This window comes from Pygocentrus nattereri, chromosome 17, assembly GCF_015220715.1.
Source record: "Pygocentrus nattereri isolate fPygNat1 chromosome 17, fPygNat1.pri, whole genome shotgun sequence".
NCBI classification, from domain to species: domain Eukaryota; kingdom Metazoa; phylum Chordata; class Actinopteri; order Characiformes; family Serrasalmidae; genus Pygocentrus; species Pygocentrus nattereri.
In genome coordinates, this window is record NC_051227.1 from 16,934,485 (window position 1) to 16,952,278 (window position 17,794).

Sequence of the window (17,794 nt, forward strand, 5' to 3'; positions counted from 1 at the left end):
GGACAGAAAGACAGAAAGTGTGAGAAAGAGGGGGAGTGAGTGTGACAAAGGGAGAGAGAGAGAGTGAGAGGGACAGAAAGACAGAAAGTGTGAGAAAGAGGGGGAGTGAGTGTGACAAAGGGAGAGAGAGAGAGTGAGAGAGACAGAAAGACAGAAAGTGTGAGAAAGAGGGGGAGTGAGTAAAGGGAAAGGGTAAAGATAAAGAGACAGAAAATGTGGCTGAGAGAGACAGAAAGAGTGTTAGGGAGAGAAGGAGAGAAAAGAGTGACAGAGGGAGAGAGAGAGAGAGAGAGAGAGAGAGAGAGAGAGAGAGAGATGGGGAAAGTGATGGGGAGAGAAGCAAAAAGGCAGAAAAACAGAGAGGGAGGGAGAAAGAGATAGACAGAGAGAAAATTAGAGATAAATCAAGAGATAAAGAGGGTGAGTTTGAGTGTCTGCTGAGATGGCTGATGGGAAATGCTGTCTTTTATGCTCTGTTCTTTTCTGATGGTTCCGTCTCAGACAGGGTTGCCAAGTCCAAAAACATCTATCTTCTAAAGTATGTTAAAATCTGTCTGCCTGAAGCTGAAAGTAGCCATTGGTAGTCGTCCCTTTTGAACATATTCCTGTTGAAAAAAACCCACAGAAACCATTGAATGTTTCTTTTGGTTTCTGATGGTTTTGTAATGTGTTTTGGCTTACTGTTTAACTGGTATATTGGTAATGATATCCTTTCCTGAATGGTACTATGCATGGCAACACATACAATCAGCACAAACAGTTGCTGTTCACGTTTGCTCCTCAAACGGTGGTACAGAGATGGCTAAAGATGTTTAATGTTTCATGTTTAGCCTTTTAGCCCCATCCACCCACTTTAGCATATTGGCAGAACCAGGATGTGGCCAGGCTCCTCTTAGACCACCTCTGATATTACTACTCATACAATCCTCTCATCCAATCACATTGCAATGTCAATAAATACCTGAGGTCTGGAACCCATAGAAACTACCAGACATTGGGTTTCCTCTCTGGTGATGCTCAGCCAGGCCTTTACTGCAGCTGTCGTCAGTTCGTCTTTGTCCTTGGGGTGTTTTACCTTCAGTTTTGCCATCAGTGAGTGAAATGCATGCTGGATTGGACTGTGGTCAGTTGATTGACTTGGCCCTTGCAGAACATCTCATTTCTTTGTCTTAAAAAGTCTTTGCAGTAAGCTTTGAGTCATTGTCCATCTGCACTGTGAAATGCCGTCCAATACGTTTTGAAGCATTTGTCTGAATCCGAGCAGATAATATAGCTCTCTTCACTTCAGAATTCCTCCTGCTGCATTGGAAGCAGACACACCATCAGTTAACACAAGGGAATCAGTTTCATTGACAGCCATATCTTTCTATGCCATAACACTACCTCCACCATGCTTCAGATCATGAGCAACTTCTTCCATTCCCCATATTGACCTCCCATCATTCTCATACTTTTATCTTTGTCTCATCTGTCTGTAAGATGTCATTCCAGATCTGTACTGGCTTTTTCAGATGTGTTTTGGAAAACTTTAATCTGATCCATCTGTTTTTGAGGCTTCTGTATTTACTCTCTCGATTGTTGACTTTGACATAGATATGACTACCTCCTGGAGGGTGTTCTTGGTCTGGGCAGCTATGAGCTCATATGTATTATTTAATATCAGCTCTAATATGCTGTGTAGACAGCTAACCTAACAATTTTGTTGATGTTCAAATATTTATGGACTGTAGTTAAAGTGAAGGCTTGATCTAAAAGTTTGTGTTTTCATTTTATCCAAATCAGTTAGCATTACTCATACTAGTCACTGCAGCGCTGAGCTCAGAGCAGTGGGTTTTGTCTCGGTGTGTGGAACTGTTTCATCCTCTGCCCGCCACACACACACACACACACACACACACACACACACACGCACACATGCAACTTTTTGCAACTAATTGCTTTTATGAAGTGGAGTGAAGACACTGGCGAAGGGGTCTCCATTATCTTGCACCCTGATGAGAAAGCACAGCAACAGAAAGTGAATCCTGGGTGGACTCTGGGAAAAAAAACATAATTTCTCCCTCCGTGTCAGGGAGGAATTCACTGTCTGGAGCCAATTAAAGACCACAGATCAATGCCTGCTGCGCTACCAGTATTGAGCTCCTCATATTAACATGAGTTTGGGGAAGTTGACTTTTCATATTGAATGTGGTTTATTAAATACCACGCCACAATGCCACGCCACCAACAAAGGGAACGCGGCACAAAATACCAGCATGCCACTCAAACTCAGAGCAGAGCCTAGTGCCTGTTTTAGACTTCCTTTAAAGCAATAGTTTGATGAAACATCTCATTTACACAACTGAGCCCCAGATGTAGTCGATCAGCCAAGACATGTTTGGTGTCTGAAGCTTCTTTGGTTTTGCCCTGGAGCTACAAGGCTAATACAGCTCACATGTAATGGAAGCTTATATCTCACCAATTAGCTCAGTGTTAATGATCATCACATCAAACTGTGTAAGTAACCTTAAATACACTGGTCCCATTTTATATTAAGTGTCTCTAATAATGATGTAGTTACATGGGAACAACATATGCAACAACACTGTAACTACTAATGATTTAGTGACTGTTACAGATGGATTACAAAAGTATAGCCTATGTAATTACACATGTGTATCAAGTTCAGATTTGCCTCATGTGAATACCAAGTGTATCTTAACAGCAACAGCCTATTCCCTCTCATGTAATTACACAATTGTAATAGCATAAATGTAATTACACTGTTATAACTGGAACACAGTTTTTTTTCCTCAGCAGTAAAAGTATGTAATAACTTACATTAAGACATTACTTACACTGTATCTGCCAGCTTTCCTCACATTTAGCCAGCATTTATGTTGCTAGTGCTGTGACACTGTAATCAGTTTCAGCTATAAGCCAGTCTGTAATGAGACAGAACAGCAGAGGTCCACTTATCTTAACATGTAACTTTTATTACATTCATTAAATGTGTTGCATAAATGTCTATATTGCCACTCCTTTGTTACACAGTACCTGCATAACAACTACACAGGAACAGTCCACTTACTTTAAAGTGTAACTTTAACACTGCACTACAGTAAAGTTCCTCTGTAGAAGAAACACTTGTGTAACTACATAGGCTGTACTTCTGTAATCCACCTGTAACATTGCCTAAATCATCAGTAGTTACACTGTTGTTGCATATGTTGTTCATGGGTAATTATACAGTTATTAGGGACACTTAATATAAAGTAGGACCAATAGACATGCTTATTTCTTTGTACAAGAAAAGCATTAACACAATGATTTAGCCTTCCACTGTTTACCTCCTTTAGCCTCATAGCTACAATGCACAGTACTGCTAACATGGCTTGGCTGGTCAACTACAGTCAGGATACAAGGAAAAGGCAGCGATGAAGCCAGAATTATTATTTTATTTATTCGGGGCTATTGGAATTACATTTTTTAACCATATATGTGCTCTGCACACTTATTTCCAGTTGAAGCGATAGGACATTTTAAATCTGCATACTTAAAATATGACCCGTTATTCCAGTGTTTGTTTGATTTTATGATTAGTTTGTGAAACTGTAAAAACTTTCCACTATTTTTTTCCAATGACAATAATAAAATGCCAAAAAAATGAGAACCAAACCATTTTATATCATTTTTATTTTATTTATTTATTTATTTATTTTTCATTCCATGCATGGAGCCAGAAACTTTTATTGTTGTTGTGATGTCACACAAACCAACAAGTTTACACATAGCAGCTTATTCCGCCTATGGCAGTAGAGCCACACCCTCTCTCCCAGAGTGTCTCAGCCAGGACTGCTTTCAGAATGAGGCGGTAAGTATGAGGAATGAGGGCAGCCAATCAGAACAGAGCTCATTTGCATGTGCATCAGTCTTCAAGACACAATCATAAAAACGGCCTATTCAACTCGAAGGTGTAAAGAGAAGTTGGAAAATGGTTGTGAAAAACTGAAAAAAGAAGATGAGATATGAGATCACGGATTAGATGCAAACTAGTTTACCTAACCCTAGTTTCACATTTAGGTTTTATTTATCGACCTTCGGTGCAGCATGAAGCGTAAAGATTTACCCAATTTTGTTGTGTGATTAGCATCATGAGACAGCCTGTGCTAACCTGAGCATTCATTTCTTATTCATGTATAATTTACAGCACTAACATAATGTGTGAGGCTTCCTTAAAGCTGCTCCGTAGATGTGCAGTCCTAGGGGGATGGGGGATAATTGACAGGCCCTGTGTTTTGGAAAGCTCTGCATCTAATTAGCACAGGCTTTCTGGTTAGCCAGGACATGGGATTTGGCAGTGTGAGTGCACTCGCGCTGCCTGGCTTTCCTCATTAAAACCACACACACCTCCCGCTGAAATGGACCTGCACGGACCCCCTCTAGCCCGCAAATTACACCGGCGGTGCTTTCCTCTCTCAAATGCTTTGTAGGTGGCATAATGTAGATTGAAAAACAAAATCTTAGCTGTTCAGCCATTTAGCAGATGTGCTAAATGACTTTTTTTCTGTGTTCTGTGGCTTTATTTTTGTTTAATCTTGCTCCTTATGATGTCATTTTGTTTGTTTATACATGCTTAATCAAGTTCCCGTTATGTTTCCTCTTCAGTCGTTAAAAGAGTCTCACTCCATAAGCTTTCCGTTCCTCTGAATGATCAGAGAGGGAATTAGCATATAGCATCTACAGGCTAAAGAGCGGACAGGCAGCGAGATGGCTCTGCTAATAAGGGTGTGTTCCCTGGATGGAGGCAGAGTGCAGTTTGTGTTTAGTGGCAGACAGACAGGAGCTGTAATGGGCATTAGGAATGTTTACTGTGGGCCATTTAAGCCCTAGGTGAGTCACTGGACTGACCAGGGCAGAAGTGCATACCCATGGATTTGTGTCCAGGCTTTGGCCAATTCGGAGGAAATGTGGCTTCACTCAATTCAGGTTCAAGTTCAAGTTAATCTTTATTATGCTTAAATGGGAAATTCCATTGGCAATAGAACTTCCTTGTAGCCTTGGGAAATGTAACAGTAATAAGGTTTACAGTAATATTTAAAAATGCTGAATTGAATGAATCTGAATGGGCAAACAAACACATTCCATTAATTAATATTATAGATGCGTCACTGATTCGTGGTATGGGAGCTCACTGATAGGTAGCGCTGATAGAAAGAGGGGGAAAATCAGAGCCAGGAAAAACTAAGCAGGAAAGTGGCTCAGCGACAGATAACCCTGAATTCACACTTGTAGAAACATGACATTACAAAGCAGCGAAAGGGAATTCATTTCTAATGACAACTTGCGAGTTCTGGCAACAGGAAGCAGCCAAATCAGTTCTGGTGACAGGAAGCCGATCATATATTAGAGACGCAAAGTGGACAGAATCTGTAGTGCAATAAAGCTGAGCAAGATCCTAATAATGTAAATTAGAGCTAAGCGATGTGGCGTTTACCAATGGGAATTGAACATGGTGGTATGTGCTTTAGCTCCACCACTGTGAAACAGTATCCTCCCCTGTTGGTTCCTAGATATTTGTTCCTGCTTAAAATGGAGGAATGATGGTGGTGCTTTCCATGCAAACAGATGTCACCTATTGCTAAGACCATACAGTTTTCTTCTCATACTGAGTGCCCTGGGAGTGATGCACTCTGCAGGGATTAAACTTTCAGAAAAGCGATTTCCCTCCAGGATTTTCATTTCCAGTGGGAACACATCTGATTTGGGGTAAGAATCATGGGGGAAGTTATCTGATTTGTGGTCAAATTATGGCCAATGGTCAGCTCACATTCAGAAAGGCCCCCAAGTGATAAGCTACCAGTGATTTGGGCGATAAGAGGTGAAAATTCTCTGCAGGGTAAGAGCCACAAACACGTTCAATTTCAGCTTCCACTCTTAACACCAGCCACTCAACTTTTACTCTCTCAAATATCCTCGAAACAGGGTTATTTCAGCATCAGCTGGAACCGAGCCTGTGCTGTGGTGGTGTGTGGGTCATTGGCCTGCTAACTGAGCTATCATTAGCTTGGCAAAAACACTGCAGTCCCAAACACCACAGATTTCAGCTTTCAGTCACTCCAACACCAGCCACTCCACTTTTACTCTCAGACATTAGTTTATCATCCACACTTGTTTCAGCAGAGCAGCAGCCAGAATCAAACCTGTACTGTGCTGTGTGGCACTGTTTGAGCCTGTAGTCTGTTCGCCAAGCTAATGATGAGTTAGTCAATCAGGCTTCAGATCCAAACACCACAGAACAGGTTCACAAGGGTGCACAAACTTACCTGAATGTCAAAATATTAAATATTTTTTAATATTATCTGAATCTGTAGAACCACCCTTTCTCTTCTATCATATCATGACTCACTTTTGAAGTTATGAGCCTATGAATAGGGGTTAAGATACATGTCATCTATCTTTCACTGAGGAATTTGTGTGTCCATCTGTATTTTTATGTGACCAATGGGCACTCAAGAAATCATGAAATACTTACTCATCAGCCAGAAACCCGATGAAGATAACAAAGCATTATCGATATGAAACATACAGATATCATGTTATATGCCCATGCCTTTACAGGAGAATTTAAGATATCGCCGATGTTCAAAGAGAAGCATGTATCTGAGTTTTTCTCATCTTCATCAGTTGAATATCATTCAAATGCATTACATTGTGTGAAAATTTCATTACGACAATCAATAAAAATGCTCCAAAACTGCTTGGAGTAAAATTTCTTTACATTAACTTACATTGAAACTAAAGAACATTATTACTCTCTGCTGTAAACTTACCATTTTGGAGATACCTGTTTTTCTTTGGACAGCCCTTTGGCCTTTGACCGCAAAGGGTTAATTTAGCCTTTCTGCCCCTTTAGCGCCAACTGCTCAACTTCACTCTTTCAGATTTGAATTATTATCATGTTAACTTGTGTCTGTGCTTTACTCATTCAGAATCAAACTTCTGTGGTGAGCAGAGCTGTTATCATGCTAGCTAAGCTAATGCTAACTGGCTACTCTCTCCTAGTTAGCAGCTTTTTAACTTTTAGCAATTGTTGGTCAGTTTGACATCAAACAATGGCTCAAAAAGAGCTGTGTTCACTTATTTGGGGACTGTGTAAGTCAACTTAACTTCAATTTTGACATAACAAGACAAGACAGCACAAATGACGAGGCTGAAGTTGACATCTTTGTCTCCAGAATCTTCCAACTTAAATGAAGCTGCACATATAAACAGTGGAAACGTGCCCTGAGTGGTTTAACATTGAAATGCACTGTCAATCCTAATTAAAGCTGGAATTACATTGCTGTTAAAGTGCACAGTGGACAAGTTTTTCCTGAAGTAGGTGTGAGTCATTTGCTGCCTGATCCATCAGTTTAGTTGTCCATTTCGGTTATTTGTACTTATCTGTATCTTCTTTTATCATTTAAAACACATGGCGGAAAGTTTCAGAATGTTTCAGAAGCAGCAGAGCACTAAGAGAGCTTATTATCTATTGCAAAAACCTATAATAAGTAATAATAATCTGTAGTAGTTACTGAATATTTCATAGCAATTTCTGGATAATTTATATTGTTCACAGAATAAATCATAGCAAATGCTGAATTCTTTACGGGACATGCTAAATCATTTGTAGTAGTTGCTGAATAATTTATAGATATCGAATACTTTACTGTAGTTATGGAATAATTCATAGTATATGCTGAATAATTTACAGTACATAGTGAGTAATTAATAATAGTTACTGAATAATTCATAGTAGTTAACTTAATAATTCATAGTAGACACTGAATAATTTACAGTAGTTATGCAATGAATCATAATACATGCTGAATAATTTATAGTAGATAGTGAATAATTAATAATAGTTACTAAATTTCTAAGTAGTTAAATTATTAATTTATAGTAGATACTCAATCATTTATATCAGTTGCTGAATACTCCATAGTAGTTATTGAATAATTTATAGTAGATGTTGAATACTTTATAGTAGTTACTGAATAATTTATAGTACTTACTGAGTAATTTATAGAGGTTACTGGGTAATTTATAGAAAATACTGAATAATTCATACTAGACAATAATTCATAGCAGATTTTTTTCATAGCATGTACTGAACAATGTATAGAAGGCTTGTTAGTGAATAATTCGTAGCAATTTCTGAATAATATATGGTATATACAGAATAAATCATAGTAAATACTGAGTTTATAGGAGGTACTGAATAATGCATAGTAGTTAAGTTAGCACTAATAAGTCTGATAAGAATAATACCTGAATAATACGCCTGCGTTTAATGAGTTGAAAAAGCAGTTTTTCTTTTTCATTAAAAAGCAGCTCAGTGCCCATGGCATTAATATGACTCATGAAATGCTGAGCTGATCAACTGCTTGTCAGAATATTAACCTATAATAAAGCAGGATATAATCCTACTTCATCTTTATAATCAAGATGTCTTGCGTGAAGAAAGTCAAATAGCCAATAGTCTATTTGTTTTGACTCATGCACCATTAATGATATCCCTGTCTACTGGGTGTTTGTAGCCCCTGGTGGGTCCCATGGCTTGTCTGCTGTAGGGCTGGAGCTGTTGATTCATTAGGGCTGTCAGCCAGTGCCGGTGAGAGTAATGCTTTTATGCAGGATTAGAGCAGGGCCACCAGAGTTAGCTCTACTGGGAAATAAATACATCAAGGATGCACCCCCCCCTTAAGCCAGCCATTAGTCCAGAAGTCAACACCGCTCCTGTGGATTTGCACATTTGTTTCACTGAAGCTTCTGATGGCCCAGACTTTCTGAAAGGCGGCTGTTTCTCTCTGAAACAGACAAAAGCAAGGAGAGGTAAATAGTTGGGGGATTTACAAAGTGCAAACTGCTTTATGTATGGCTTTAAGTCATAGTCCAGGGTTGAGCAGTGTCTGCTTTTTACTGGCATACCTGTCCCCAAATATCACCACAGAACAAGGTGCTATGATGGTAATGTTTAACACTGTATAACAGAACAGTTACTGAGTGGTGAATTGAAAATTCAATTCATTGATTTTTCACTGGCTTACATGAACTGAATATTTCACTCTGAATTTATTCATTAAGCAGTTTATAAGATCTATTTGGAACTTTCAAATACCACAGAATACCGTATTGTCACTTTTCCACACACTGGCAGTGGTTTAGGAAGGGGTAAAAGTTCTGTGTGTTGAGATATTTAAGTGGATGAAAGTTTATGTGAATAGCAGAATCAGTCTTTAATTCTGAATGTCACTCTTTATTATTCAGCAGTTGATCCTAAGAGAAATTACTCAGCAACTACTATAAATTATTCGGTATCTACTATGAATTCTTCAGCAACTAATATGAATTATTCACTAGCAACTATGAATTATTCAGCAACTCATATGAATTATTCAGTGTCTATTATGAATCATTGAACAACTATTATGAATGATTCAGCAACTAATATGAATTATTCAGTATCTACTATGATTTACTCAGCAACTATTATTAATTATTCAGTATCTAGCATGAATTATTCAGCAACTATTATTAATTATTCAGTATCTACTATGAATTATTCAGCAACTAATATGAATTATTCATTATCATCTAAGAATTTGTCAGTATCTACTATAAATTATTCAGCAACTAATATTCATTATTCAGTATCTTCTATTAATTGTTTAGTTTCTTCTATTAATTACTCAGTAACTACTATGAATTATACAGCAACTAATGTGAATTATTCAGTAACTATTTTGAATGATTCAGTACTTTTATGAATTATTTAGCAACTCTTTAAACTAAACTTTAAAGGCTCATATGTGAGCCCACACTTCCATTCTTTACTCTCGCATCACATCTACTTACATATTAGTTTCATAATATGTACTGATAATTCATAGCAGTTACTGAATATTAATTCTAATTCTAATTAATACAAAAAGCAAAAGTGACAATAAAACAATAACAAATGACAAAAGCCACAACGGCAATGCAAAAATGACAAAGAGATCTCAAATTTCCACAAACAAGAGGATTATAAATCACTTTAAACTGGAATATCTGTTACTGGAAGCAGAGGCCATTATCTACCCACAAGTCTATTTTTCATGAATTACCATTCATTACCATTTCAGTGTCAATCCATTAGTTTGACCAGCTAATCCATCCAATTACCGGTAGTATTATATAATTTCCCAACAATTTATTTCAGATTTTCTTTATGGCTCTGTTAAAAGGCTGGCTAACATTGTGTGGAGCTGCGTTTCTCGACTCTGTTCCCTATGCTTCCTGCAGAATACCCAATTTGGAGAAGGAGGGCCGGGGGCTCTTTATAGCCCCCTCCCAGGCTCAGAGTGCAGGAATTGAAGTGTGACTGTGAATATGAATCGGCCTTTTAGTCCACGCGCTCTGGAGGACCAGGGGAATACATTTGTGTGAAACTCCGAGGCGAAGAAAGAGCCACACTTTCACTCCTGATGGATGTGGAAATGACACAAAAAGATATTCAAACACATTCTGGCTATAAACACGGCGGACGTTAAGTCAGACATAAGAAGATATATCAGCACATTCCGTCTCTTTCTGACCGGACAACCTTCATTTTAATGCCTTCTCATTTTCAGTGGAATAGGAAGTTGAATATGAAGAATATAAAATGAGAATGAGACACATTCCTGTGATTAGAGTTATATTGCTCTGAAGCCACAATCCAGGTTTTTCATTCTACTAAAAATGGGCTTTAAAATGACTAGAACATACAGTCTGCATGTCTGTTAATGTAGGCGATCAGCCAAGTCATGATATATGAGGCTAGCCAGTAATGGAAGCTTATATCCCACCAATTAGCGGTGTGCAAACTTGCCTCAAACCTTGTTGTAGCAGTGCCTGCTCTACCTAATATGTGACATAAGCAGCGGCTTAGAGCCTCTGCAAGGCAGTGCGAAGTGCAGTTCTTCTACATTGATTTATTTATACCACACTTATCTATATACTTGAAGTTCAACAACTGGATGTTGAGAATAAGAAGCTAAACTAAATTAAGCACCTGCTAGCGATTCTCTAAAAGACAATTCTAGGTCAAGAAGAAGAAGTCACTGGTATGCAGGTTTAGGTACTTGGACTGTGATTGATCTGGGTTTAGATAATTAGACTGTAATTAAACCAAATTTAGATACGTATACTGTGACTTGTCTGAATATACTAGATACTCAGGCTCAGATTAATCCCAGTTCAGACATTCAGGCTGTGATTAATCCAGGTTCAGACATTCAGGCAGTGATTAATCCAAGTTTAGATACTCAGGCTGTGATTAATCCAAGTTTAGATAGTCAGATTGTGATTAATCCAAGTTTAGATACTCAGGCTGTGATTAGTCCAAGTTTAGATAATCAGGCTGTGAGTAATCCAGGTTTAGATAGTCAGATTGTGATTAATCCAAGTTTAGATACTCAGGCTGTGATTAATCCAGGTTTAGACACTCAGACTGTGATTAATCCAAGTTTAGATACTCAGGCTGTGATTAGTCCGTTTAGATAATCAGGCTGTGAGTAATCCAGGTTTAGATAGTCAGATTGTGATTAATCCAAGTTTAGATACTCAGGCTGTGATTAATCCAGGTTTAGACACTCAGACTGTGATTAATCCAAGTTTAGATACTCAGGCTGTGATTAATCCAAGTTTAGATACTCAGACTGTGATTAATCCAAGTTTAGATACTCAGACTGTGATTAATCCAAGTTTAGATACTCAGGCTGTGATTAGTCCAAGTTTAGATAATCAGGCTGTGATTAGTCCAAGTTTAGATAATCAGGCTGTGAGTAATCCAGGTTTAGATAGTCAGATTGTGATTAATCCAAGTTTAGATACTCAGGCTGTGATTAATCCAGGTTTAGATACTCAGACTGAGATGAATCCCAGTTTAGATACTCAGGCTGTGATTAATCCAAAGATTTCCATCCTCCTGTCGATGTGGGGAAGTTGTCCTGTGCCCTTAGAAACACCACCAAAGCATAATGTTTCCGCCTCCATGTTTGACGGTGGGGATTGTTTTCTTGGGGTCATAGTCAGCATTTCTCTTCCTCCAAACATGGCGAGTTGAGTTGATGCCAAAGAGCTCGATTTTGGTCTCATCTGACCACAGCACCTTCTCCAGTCCACATTCTTCAGCTCATTCCAGCCTTGTGCAGGTCTACAATGTTGATTCTGACATCCTTAGACAGCTCTTTGGTCTTGGAGAGATCCATGTTGTAGAGGTTGGAGACTGATTGATTGATTGATTCTGGGGACAGGTGTCTTTTATACAGGTGACATGTTGAGACAGGTGCCTTTAATGCGGGTGACGAGTTGAAATTAGGAGTATCTGTGGGAGCCAGAACTCTTAATGGTTGCTAGGGGATCTTATTATTTATCTGCTTATTTCACTCATTGAAATGCAAATAAATGTATATATTTTCTTTTCAATATTCTATTTCTCACTGTTAAAATAAACCTACTATTAAAATTATAGACAGTTCATTTCTTTGTCAGTGGGCAAACTTACAAAATCAGCGAGGGATCAAATAATTATTTCCTCCACTGTATATGCAATATACACTATATTTCCAAAAGTATTCACTCACCAATCTAAATCATTGAATTCAAGTGTTCCAATCAATGCCATGGTCACAGGCATATAAAACCAAGCCCCTAGGCCTGCAGACTGCTTCTACAAATATTAGTGAAGAATGGGTCGCTCTCAGGAGCTCCACCTGTGTAAAGCACAGTGGTGTAAAGCGTCTCCACTGGACTCTGGACAAAGTGGAGATGTGTTCTCTGGAGTGACCAATCACACTTCTCCGTCTGGCAATCCGATGGACAAGTCTTGTCCTGGTGGTTGCCAAGAGAACGGTACTTCTCTGACTGCATTGTGCCAAGTATAAAGTTTAGTGGAGGGGGGATTATGGTATGGAGTTGTTTTTCAGGAGTTGGGCTCGGCCCCTTTAGTTCCAGTGAAAGGAACTCTTAATGCTTCAGCACCAAGAGATTTTGGACAATTTCAAGCCCTCATTTTTCTGGGAACAGTTTGGGGACGGCCCCTTCCTGTTCCAACATGACTGCGCACCAGTCCACAAAGCAGGTCCATAAAGACATGGATGAGCAAGTTTAGTGTGGAAGAACTTGACTGGCCTGCACAGAGTCCTGACCTCAACTAGATAGAGCACCTGCGGGATGAATTAGAGCAGAGACTGCGAGCCAGGGCTTCTCGTCCTACATCAGTGTCTGACCTCACAAATATGCTTCTGGAAGCTTCCTAACCCTTGTGGAAAGCCTTCCCAGAGGAGTTAAAGCTGTTTTAGCTGCAAAGAGTGAGCCGACATCATATTAAACCCTATGGATCTTACTCAAGTTCATATGCGTGTGAAGGCAGACGAGCAAATACTTTTGGAAATCTAGTGTAGATATGTATTTCATAGTGTTGCTTCATTACAGTTTGCTGAAAGCTATTGTGTAAAAGACAACAAGTGCTCTGACTATCTCCAACGTTAACTTTAGCATTGGCTTTATTATTCACTCATCTGAAGGTGCAGCCTCCGTTCTACATCCTCTCACTTACAAGAGATGAAAACCTACTGCTTTAACGTCAAGGGACTGATTTCCATGGTTTGCTAAATGGAAACATGATTTCCAGAATCCTTTTTTGTCTCTATGAATTGATCCACATGCATGTTTTCTCAGCTCACATATGTCTGCACTGAACATCTTGTAAAGAGTTTGATTTTTGAGGGAATTAATACGTGATGTTTAAATGCTCTCCTCTGAATGCTTCTAAATTTTCCTTTGTTGCTTCTAAAGCTTATTTGTCCTCATCTGTTAGTATAAATATCACAAATGCTACCAGGTGGCCTGAGTTGAAAGTTTAATGGAAGAACATAGCAGTTATAACTAAGAGAGGTCAAACTTTCTCAGAATGTAGCAAACGCTTAATTACTGTATGTTGGTAGTTAATAACATGTAAGTTTTTCTATCCGGCTACTGAAGTCCAAACCAATAGGTGAGCACTCATGGCTGCATCTTCTTGGATACTATGGTTGAAAAAATCTTGATTGATAATTTTCCATTGAATGTTTGAAGATTTAACCCTTTTGTTTCCAAGCAAAACTTAATAATGAAACATTTAATGTTACTTGTAGAGTTAAATACGGTAACACTTTATTCGGGGCGGTCCTTTGAAGATGATTGATAAACTCTCAATAGGGTATCAGTGACACATCACAACATATCAGTGTAGTAGCAGTAATGAAGCATCTGAATACACTGAAGTAAATATCTTGAAGATGTTCTGTTGATACATTACTTACATTAAGTAGATGTTACGCAAAGCCTAACCTTACCAACCTTGCACTAGCCCTAACCCTGGCCCTGATTCTAACTCTAACCTCAACTTCAACCCAAAACCTAATCCTAACCCTAAGCATAATGTTTTTATTTGTCATTTATTTGTCATTAGATCTTCTCTGAAGGCCTAGAAGAACCTTGGGGTTCCTCACTGGTACATATGCATGTATGGTTTTATTATCACTTCCATGATTAAGCCACCAAAACACAAACTGACAGTGTTGTAAATGCAGATTAAGCCTAATCTCAGGCAAGATTACACTCATAATAAGGATTTTCAGTTTAAAATCCTTTCTTATCTTTGACAGAACTTAATCTGCTATAACAGTTACAGTGATCCCAAAGCTCATGTTCTGTAGAGAAGGCTTAACCTATTCTGGGTCTACACTCCACATCAGGAAGTGAAAATCCACTGGAAATCTCTTTATGTTCAGTACTTTCAGTCTTAACTTATGTCCTGTAAAGCAGACTTTAATAAACAGTTGCTGTGATGTGTCGTTAGGGGGAAAGTTAAGTTCCAGACCAACAAAAACAAGCTGAAAATGGAGCCATTCTTTTAACACTGATTTAATTACACCAGTCTTGCTGTGTTTCCTGTGGGCTTTTCTCTCTGTGCAGGATGTGATTGCCAAAGCTCTGAAACACATCGGGGCCTACCAGGAACTGGACAACAAGGAGCAGGTTCAGGCTCTTATTGATCCGGAGATGTGCATCAACTGGCAATTGCTATATGACCTGCAGCGACTCTGGATACCTGGTGCCTAATCAGCTCTGAAGCTGAAATCAAACACAATGATTCTATCCAAAAATACAGCAAGCTGTGTGTTTTATTTACATTTAGTACATTTAACACCTCATATATCAAAAAATAAAACTTTAAAGGTGAAGAAAAACATACAATTAACTTTGACGGCTGGTAACAAGATTTTACATTAATGTAGCGTACTTTTGGTCCATTATTATTGGTCCATTCTAATGCTGACTGTTCACACAGCAGGTAAAAGTGGCCCAAATATGATTTTCTCACCAAATCCTATTTTTTTGTTTGGCTGCTTACAATATCTTTTAAATGTGACCCTATAAGTGACATTAGTCTGAAGAAGATGAGCCCCTAAACTGACCTGCATGCGCAAAAGAACAATTCTTCATGTTGCTTCATAAAGTAAACGATCACGACTGCCAACGAATGCCAGTCGCTCCAGGAAGGTTCAGCTTCATCTTCTCCAGCATCACAGGAGCCATCATGAAGCTTCACTGACTGACAGCTGGGCCCATCACCCAGAATGTGTTCTTGCTTACCATAAAAACAGAACGGTCACTTCTTTGGATCACAACCTCGGATTCTTTAAACTTTGCCTTCAGACTTTTCTTGCAGCTACGCAGTTTCCTGGGCTGATCACTTCATGACATTGCAGCTACAAACTTTCCTGGGCCACCACTTAAGTGATGCTACACTGAAGCTACAAGGTTTCCTGGGCTGATGACTTGATTGATGCTACACCACAGTTACAAGGTTTCCTGATTTGTGTCCTTGGATTCTTTAAACTTTGCTTTCAGACTTTTCCTTGATGCTGTAGCCTCGCTCTCCTATGGCCACGTTTGGCTATTGCTCTCTTCAACCATGGAGGGTTTGGATGGGTCTCTTCTAATTTTTTGGTACAGAAACATCCACCTAAATATTTATGCGTCTCAGCAGCATGAAATTATGACAAATGTGCAATTTGATTTCTGTAAAAGTATGAATTCTGATCTGGCTGTTCAGACTGAGTCGCATTGCTGCATATTGGATACGGATCAGATTTCAGTACCACATATTAAAGTGTCTCTAATCAGAGATTGGATTTGAGCGACTTTACCCTGCTGTGTGAACAAAGTCATGAATCTTATAAATGGTAAAATGAGTGGTATTTTCTGCTCACATCGTGGGTTGAATCTTCCACTCACCTTCTCTCGGCAAGGATCATAAGGGCAGGGACTGCGTCTTTCCTATTCAGGACTGGGCTGTCCATATTCACAAAATTCTGCTGTGAATACTATGTTAGAATGTCTCTAGAAACATTGAACTGCTTCACATTACAAGAGCTTTTATCATGTTTAAACCATAATATAAGAATTTCCTCTTTCTCCACTTCTATGTGCAGTGATACAAGATTCCTTTTTGTCATAGCCATAGATAGACTGTGTGAGGCTGTGATTTCTAAGGGTTAAGGTCTAGCAAGCCTTTTCTAAGACCTATGGACTGCAAGCACAGATTGTGAGATGGATATAAAGGCACAGATCAGGTGGCGGATATAGAAAAAGATTTCAAAGGCTTTAGACTTCCCTTGAAACACGTATGGCATATGGAGGCATCTGCTCCACCAAAACCTTTTCTATGTCAGGTCATCCCTCCAGACTGTATAGAGGCCACCAGCAGCTCTGAACCAACCAAAGTCCTCTATGTCACAAGGCGATTAGTCCATGCTCGAGTGTAAAAATATCACGCGCTCCATAGAGTTTATGGCTGTGAGGAAGAGTGTCAAGAAGAAAGTCAAAAGAAGGAAGAAGACACAGGCTGGATGGTGGAGAATGCAGACTCGTCCCTGATGTAAAACCTGCTGGCCTTTTCCAGAAAACTGAAGTGCTGTGTCCGATCACGCATTCAGTGTGACCGCGACGGCGCAGCACACGGCCGGACCTACACAAAGCTAAATGTGCTCAAGTGGCTCAATGAGTACAGCTGAGTTTCAGAGTGAGGTCTACTTATAGTTAGGCTCATCTGAGGAGCTCTCTAAAGTCAAATGGACAAATGGAAGCCTAAAAAGTCACAGTTACAGCCAATGATAACAAAAAAAGAGTTGTAATTTCGTATGAATTATTTCTCGCTCATACCTCATTGAAACAAGTGGAGAAATGGTATTGAAAGTGCAGATTCTAAACTTTCAATCCACACCACCAGGCGAGATATTTTATTAAGATTCTAATTTGTTGTGTTTGTTGTTGTGTGCACAGCCTTGTTTTTGTATGGAAAGAAAAAAAGCATTGTTTCCATTTTCTTGGCATCCATATGAACAAAACAATTCAGAAATGTGACTCGAACTGTCAGTACAGAATGCAAATTAGATGTAAGTATTATTCATTGCCTGACTGACTACGTACTTAAATATACCCATCAGGCAGACCATTATGACCACCTCTTGTTTCTACGCTCATTGTCTATTTTCCCAGCTCCACTTACTGTATAGCTGCACTTTATAGTTCTACAGTTACAGACTGTAGTCCATCTGTTTCTCTGATACTTTGTTACCCCCTTTTACCCTGTTCTTCAGTGGTCAGGACCCCCATGGACCCTCACAGAGCAGGTGCTATTTGGGTGGTGGATCATTCTTAGCACTGCAATAACACTGATGTGATGGTGGTGTTGGTC

At 39.1% G+C, this 17,794-nt stretch overlaps 1 protein-coding gene across 1 annotated transcript in view; it reads left to right on the plus strand.

The window, feature by feature from the left end:
• Positions 1–17,794, plus strand: part of dpydb (dihydropyrimidine dehydrogenase b) — a 203,083-nt gene that overhangs the window by 183,186 nt on the left and 2,103 nt on the right. Inside the window, 2 exon segments of the mRNA XM_037546779.1 lie at positions 15,007–15,104; positions 15,106–15,145. Of these exon segments, the coding sequence (XP_037402676.1) occupies positions 15,007–15,104; positions 15,106–15,145 (138 nt within the window).